The sequence below is a fragment of the Notothenia rossii genome (assembly GCF_949606895.1).
Source record: "Notothenia rossii genome assembly, chromosome: 1".
Taxonomy (NCBI): Eukaryota; Metazoa; Chordata; class Actinopteri; order Perciformes; family Nototheniidae; genus Notothenia; species Notothenia rossii.
Window position 1 is genome coordinate 1,062,018 of NC_136912.1, and position 7,500 is coordinate 1,069,517.

At 41.3% G+C, this 7,500-nt stretch overlaps 1 protein-coding gene across 3 annotated transcripts in view; it reads right to left on the bottom strand.

The window, feature by feature from the left end:
• The window catches only part of LOC307030628 (alpha-tectorin-like), a 27,386-nt gene that overhangs the window by 3,372 nt on the left and 16,514 nt on the right, over nucleotides 1-7,500 (bottom strand). For all 3 annotated transcript variants that reach the window (XM_079667166.1, XM_079667165.1, XM_079667167.1), the window contains 4 exons: nucleotides 6,250-6,437; nucleotides 5,706-5,860; nucleotides 5,269-5,514; nucleotides 4,477-4,639 (listed from right to left, as the gene is read on the bottom strand). In XM_079667166.1, coding sequence (XP_079523292.1) covers nucleotides 4,477-4,639; nucleotides 5,269-5,514; nucleotides 5,706-5,860; nucleotides 6,250-6,437 — 752 coding nt within the window. The remainder of the gene's footprint in view (nucleotides 1-4,476; nucleotides 4,640-5,268; nucleotides 5,515-5,705; nucleotides 5,861-6,249; nucleotides 6,438-7,500) is intronic.

The window sequence follows — 7,500 nt, forward strand, 5'->3', positions numbered from 1 at the left end:
GCGTCTATAGTCGGTGTATTTTCTATCTTTCCAATCCAGAAGAGATCTCTCTCTCCCCCGTCTGTTTGCAAGGGGGCGGGGCAGTTTACACACACGCATCTGCTACATGCAGCAACACACGGAGGAGATGGTGGAGAGAAGCGCTCCAAGGTGTGGTTACATGTTACCCGTCTTGAGGTGGACAATGCTCGTCACGAAAAGTGTTTATCATGTAAGGGCGGTAACACGAGCAATTTGTCTAAACATTTAGCAAAAGTGCTCCACATTCAGACGGAGGAATGCACCGGGTTCGACTGTCTTTCGAGTAGCTCTGTAGCCCCATCCACGAGTAACGTTTCCACGTCAGGTGTTATGTATGCTAGCAGCAACACACAGAGTTTACTACATTATACAAACATGGGTTAATGATTAGAGGTAACTGAGTTATTTATTTTGTTAAAGTTTCAGCTATTCTGTTTACAGTTCTGTCATCACATTATTTAATAAGATTTGTTAAAACATTGTTTCTTTTGATGTGAAATATTATTTATTTAATTCAAATAAAAAGCAATGTTAATTTTGTTCACAATTTGTTTCGTTAATTTAATAATATATGTATTTTTGAATCAAGTATTCATCTTTATTGTCTTCATTGTTAGTTTCCACATGCCTAAAACAACCTCAAACTAAATCTAAAAGTTGATGGCTAAATCAGAGCGTTTGAGAAATTGTGCAAGACATACAGTAATAGTCTGAATAGTCGATTAATCGTTTCATTAATCTATAGATTAATCGATAATCAAATTAGTCGTTTGTTGCAGCCCTATTGTAGTTATCCCATGTAAAAATAAAACATGTTATTCAGCAACCCTTGCAATTTGGGTTTTTATTTTTGGTTGGTAGACCTCAGGGAGCTGGTCATTTCAAAAGTAGCTCACCAGCCAAAAAAGTGTGGGCACCCCTGCTCTACATGAAAGGAAAGGAGGTTTCAAACTTCCTTCATAACCTCCTTTAGCTTAGGAACCACTGGACCTCGCTAACCGAAAGGAGAGGAGAAAATGCTGCCCCACAATGCCTTGCAGCCGCAGCATTTGACGTCACACAACAGTCGGCCGTTCACGGACACAAACGATTATGACGGAGAAATGATATCATGAAAGTTACGGTGCTTATTAAGCATTTTAAAACGTATGTGGTAAGTTGCCAAAGTGCTTTGTTTTGAACGTTCATCAGTATTATAATCAAAAAGAGAAATATGAACGTTAGTTTTTACTGAAATGATCAAATAAAGTCAACATTTCACTGAGCTGTGTGGGGTTTGTTCAACTTTTAAAAGATGTTTGAATGATGTACACAGTGATAGGTGTTAAGGACTAACGTTTATAATAAATACATTTGTATTGATTTTAAGACATTTTCATACAATCATACGTATTGGGATCATTTGTATTAATGTGGACCGGAGGGAGAGGGTGACGAGCAGAAGTTTCACTTTCCTTTTTTATTTCAATTCCAGCTTCGGTCAGGAAGAATATGTTTCTCTGTTGTTCATAAAGCATAAAGCATCAGAGCACGGTGCAGAGTCTCTAGATGAGTCCCTCGTTCTTATTAAACATCCATGTTGTAGTCCTCTGTATAGAACACTGTAGTTTCCATAGTTTCACCACAGCAGCAGACGCACACAATGACGTCCGCTGGCGCATCATAAACACGTGGGATAGTGAAAGTGCAGTCAATTCTCTAAAGTACTGCAGTGTCTTCTCCTAAGTCCTTTTGAATTCTCCTATCCACTATCCCTTAATCCCGTGACCTTTCACTCAGAGGTCGAGGAATAGACGATAGGGTTAGACAATAGGAGCTGATTTTTGGATTATCCGACCGCAGCCCGGGTAGTGACACACAGACAGGAGGTTAGCTTAACATACAGGAAGTTAGTTTAACAGACAGGAAGTTAGCTTTACAGACAGGAAGTTAGCTTAACAGACAGGAAGTTAGCTTTACAGACAGGAAGTTAGTTTAACAGACAGGAAGTTAGTTTAACAGACAGGAAGTTAGTTTAACCGACAGGAAGTTAGCTTTACAGACAGGAAGTTAGTTTAACCGACAGGAAGTTAGCTTTACAGACAGGAAGTTAGTTTAACAGACAGGAAGTTAGCTTTACAGACAGGAAGTTAGTTTAACAGACAGGAAGTTAGTTTAACCGACAGGAAGTTAGCTTTACAGACAGGAAGTTAGTTTAACAGACAGGAAGTTAGCTTAACAGACAGGAAGTTAGCTTTACAGACAGGAAGTTAGTTTAACAGACAGGAAGTTAGTTTAACAGACAGGAAGTTAGCTTTACAGACAGGAAGTTAGCTTAACAGACAGGAAGTTAGCTTTACAGACAGGAAGTTAGTTTAACAGACAGGAAGTTAGTTTAACAGACAGGAAGTTATCTTAACAGACAGGAAGTTAGCTTAACAGACAGGAAGTTAGCTTTAGAGACAGGAAGTTATCTTAACTTCACAAAGGTTTACTAGTACTCTGTGTTTACTATAACTTCATACAGGTGTACTAGTACTCGGTGTATTAGTACTCTGTGTGTTAGTACTCTGTGTACTCTGTGTATTAGTACTCTGTATATTAGTACTCTGTATATTAGTACTATATGTGTTAGTACTCTGTGTATTAGTACTCTGTGTGTTAGCACTCTGTGTATTAGTATTCTGTGTATTAGTACTTGGTGTATTAGTACTATGTGTATTAGTACTCTGTGTACTCTTTGTATTAGCACTCTGTGTATTAGTACTCTGTGTATTAGTACTCTGTGTACTCTGTGTATTAGTACTCTGTGTACTTTGTGTATTAGTACTATGTGTATTAGTACTATGTGTACTCTGTGTATTAGTACTATGTGTATTAGTACTCAGTGTACTCTGTGTGTTAGTACTCTGTCTATTAGTACTCTGTGTATTAGTACTCTGTGTACTCTGTGTATTAGCACTCTGTGTATTAGCACTATGTGTACTCTGTGTATTAGTACTCTGTGTACTCTGTGTATTAGTACTCTGTGTATTAGCACTCTGTGTATTAGCACTCTGTGTACTCTGTGTATTAGTACTATGTGTATTAGTACTCTGTGTACTCTGTGTATTAGTACTCTGTGTGTTAGTACTCTGTGTATTAGTACTCTGTGTGTTTGTACTCTGTGTTTTAGCACTCTGTGTACTCTGTGTATTAGTACTCTGTGTACTCTGTGTATTAGCACTCTGTGTATTAGTACTCTGTGTACTCTGTGTATTAGCACTCTGTGTACTCTGTTTATTAGTACTCTATATACTCTGTGTATTAGTACTCTATATACTCTGTGTATTAGCACTCTGTGTACTCTGTGTATTAGTACTCTGTGTATTAGTACTATGTGTACTCTGTGTATTAGCACTCTGTGTACTCTGTGTATTAGTACTCTGTGTATTAGTACTCTGTGTATTAGTACTATGTGTACTCTGTGTATTAGCACTCTATATACTCTGTGTATTAGCACTCTGTGTACTCTGTGTATTAGTACTATGTGTGTTAGTACTCTGTGTATTAGTACTATGTGTACTCTGTGTATTAGTACTCTGTGTATTAGTACTATGTGTACTCTGTGTAGTAGTACTCTGTGTACTCTGTGTATTAGTACTCTATATACTCTGTGTATTAGTACTATGTGTACTCTGTGTATTAGTACTATGTGTACTCTGTGTATTAGTACTATGTGTACTCTGTGTATTAGTACTCTGTGTATTAGTACTATGTGTACTCTGTGTATTAGTACTATGTGTACTCTGTGTATTAGTACTCTGTGTATTAGTACTATGTGTACTCTGTGTATTAGCACTCTATATACTCTGTGTATTAGCACTCTGTGTACTCTGTGTATTAGTACTATGTGTGTTAGTACTCTGTGTATTAGTACTATGTGTACTCTGTGTATTAGTACTCTGTGTATTAGTACTATGTGTACTCTGTGTAGTAGTACTCTGTGTACTCTGTGTATTAGTACTCTATATACTCTGTGTATTAGTACTATGTGTACTCTGTGTATTAGTACTATGTGTACTCTGTGTATTAGTACTATGTGTACTCTGTGTATTAGTACTCTGTGTATTAGTACTATGTGTACTCTGTGTATTAGTACTATGTGTACTCTGTGTATTAGTACTCTGTGTATTAGTACTATGTGTACTCTGTGTATTAGTACTATGTGTACTCTGTGTATTAGTACTCTGTGTATTAGTACTATGTGTACTCTGTGTATTAGTACTATGTGTACTCTGTGTATTAGTACTCTGTGTACTCTGTGTATTAGTACTCTGTGTAGTAGTACTCTATATACTCTGTGTATTAGTACTATGTGTACTCTGTGTATTAGTACTCTGTGTACTCTGTGTATTAGTACTCGGTGTATTAGTACTCTATATACTCTGTGTATTAGTACTCTGTGTACTCTGTGTAGTAGTACTCTGTGTGTACCGGAGTGCAGGCCTGGCCCTGTGTGGGGCACAGCTCCAGTTTGCAGTGCAGGTAGATTTCACTGCTTGCTCCAGAGAACTCGAACATGTTGAAGGAGAACACGCTGGACGTTCCCTGTCCGTTTCCCTGCATCTGCACCGTATCATCAGCAGGGTTCGGACATCTGCCCGGAGACAGGAAACACACACGATGAAGTCTCAGAGTTTATTTTGTTCTAACAGTCAGAGTTTATTTTGTTCTAACAGTCAGAGTTTAATTTGTTCTAACAGTCAGAGTTTATTCTGTTCTAACAGTCAGAGTTTATTCTGTTCTAACAGTCAGAGTTTATTCTGTTCTAACAGTCAGAGTTTATTCTGTTCTAACAGTCAGAGTTTATTCTGTTCTAACAGTCAGAGTTTATTGTGTTCTAACAGTCAGAGTTTATTCTGTTCTAACAGTCAGAGTTTATTCTGTTCTAACAGTCAGAGTTTATTTTGTTCTAACAGTCAGAGTTTATTGTGTTCTAACAGTCAGAGTTTATTCTGTTCTAACAGTCAGAGTTTATTCTGTTCTAACAGTCAGAGTTTATTTTGTTCTAACTGTCAGAGTTTATTCTGTTCTAACAGTCAGAGTTTAATTTGTTCTAACAGTCAGAGTTTATTCTGTTCTAACAGTCAGAGTTTATTTTGTTCTAACTGTCAGAGTTTATTCTGTTCTAACAGTCAGAGTTTATTTTGTTCTAACTGTCAGAGTTTATTCTGTTCTAACTGTCAGAGTTTATTTTGCTCTAACTGTCAGAGTTTATTTCCTCACCCGTTGATGATGAGGTCGTTTCGCAGGTTACTGTCAGGTGATGCCTGATTTGTTGTCCAGCAGGAATCTGTCACCATGGCGACCATGTTGGCGTCCAGCCCCCCCGCCTCCAGCTGCTGCCAAACCTTCTGGTTCAGCAGGATCTCCGTGTTCGGGCCGACCAGCTGCAGGAGGCCGGCATCACTGAAGGAGCTCATCGTCAGAGTGTAGTTCCACTCTCCAGATACAAGCTGCTGCACCACAGAGCTGCACACACACACACACACACACACACACACACACACACACACACACACACACACACACACACACACACACACACACACACACACACACACACACACACACACACACACACACACACACACACACACACACACACAGTTTAGCGTGTGACGCTTGGAGCTGTGGTACATTAAGGACCAGGTGACGCTCACCTGTCTTTGATCCTGAAGGACACACTCCTGACCTCTAGCTGTGTGTACTTGCAGGAGAAGTCGATCTGGATCTGGTCGCTGCGGGTGATGACTCCACCTGATGAGCTGTTCGAGGAGATGATGGAGTTCTTGAAGACGATCTGTCTGTTGTTTCTCTGCAATGTGACAGAAAATGAGTTCATTTAACGGCCACATTATTCCAGTGCTCACTGCTGACGGTTCCATCCTGACAGGGAACGATCAGTGTTGGAGATCACAGTCCAAACCATCCAGGTCATAAATCACATGGTCTCTAATCAATAAAGGGAACTAGAGGAGATACTCTCCCTGTATTTAATTAAAGTTAAACAGGGTGACTGAAGCCGGTGCCTTCCCTTCCATCGATCATAGAGAGGCAGAACAATCTTCCAGCTCTTCTGAGGGCTGCAGGTGTCAATAACCAAGTGAACAGGACTCAGTTAAAGCAGCTTTAAATGCTTCTCGTTTGCCCAAAGACGCTCTGAAATAATCCGCCTTGAGTCTAGAGGAAGTGATAACCACGCACCATGACCTCCGTCCCACAGGGGGCACTGCTGTTGAAGCTGAAGGTCACCAGGTGGCTCTGGGGGTCCATGTGGCCCTTGCAGCTGGGGTCTTTGAGGTGTAAGGTGGAGAAGTCGATGCCTTTGTCGTCCAGCAGACATCCAGCCAGAACCACAGAGGCCGAATCCTGCCTGCAGACCGTGGGATCGCCTGCAACACACCAACACTTCAACGACACACCGACACTTCAACCACACACCAACACTTCAACAACACACCAACACTTCAACAACACACCAACACTTCAACAACACACCGACACTTCAACAACACACCGACACTTCAACGACACACCGACACTTCAACCACACACCGACACTTCAACAACACACCGACACTTCAACAACACACCGACACTTCAACAACACACCGACACTTCAACCACACACCGACACTTCAACAACACACCGACTCTTCAACAACACACCGACACTTCAACGACACACCGACACTTCAACGACACACCGACACTTCAACGACACACCGACACTTCAACCACACACCGACACTTCAACCACACACCAACACTTCAACAACACACCGACACTTCAACGACACACCGACACTTCAACCACACACCGACACTTCAACCACACACCGACACTTCAACGACACACCGACACTTCAACCACACACCAACACTTCAACAACACACCGACACTTCAACGACACACCGACACTTCAACCACACACCGACACTTCAACGACACACCGACACTTCAACCACACACCAACACTTCAACAACACACCGACACTTCAACGACACACCGACACTTCAACCACACACCGACACTTCAACAACACACCGACACTTCAACAACACACCGACACTTCAACCACACACCGACTCTTCAACCACACACCGACACTTCAACAACACACCGACACTTCAACGACACACCGACACTTCAACAACACACCGACACTTCAACCACACACCGACACTTCAACCACACACCAACACTTCAACAACACACCGACACTTCAACCACACACCAACACTTCAACAACACACCGACACTTCAACGACACACCGACACTTCAACCACACACCGACACTTCAACAACACACCGACACTTCAACAACACACCGACACTTCAACGACACACCGACACTTCAACCACACACCGACACTTCAACCACACACCGACACTTCAACCACACACCGACACTTCAACAACACACCAACACTTCAACCACACACCGACACT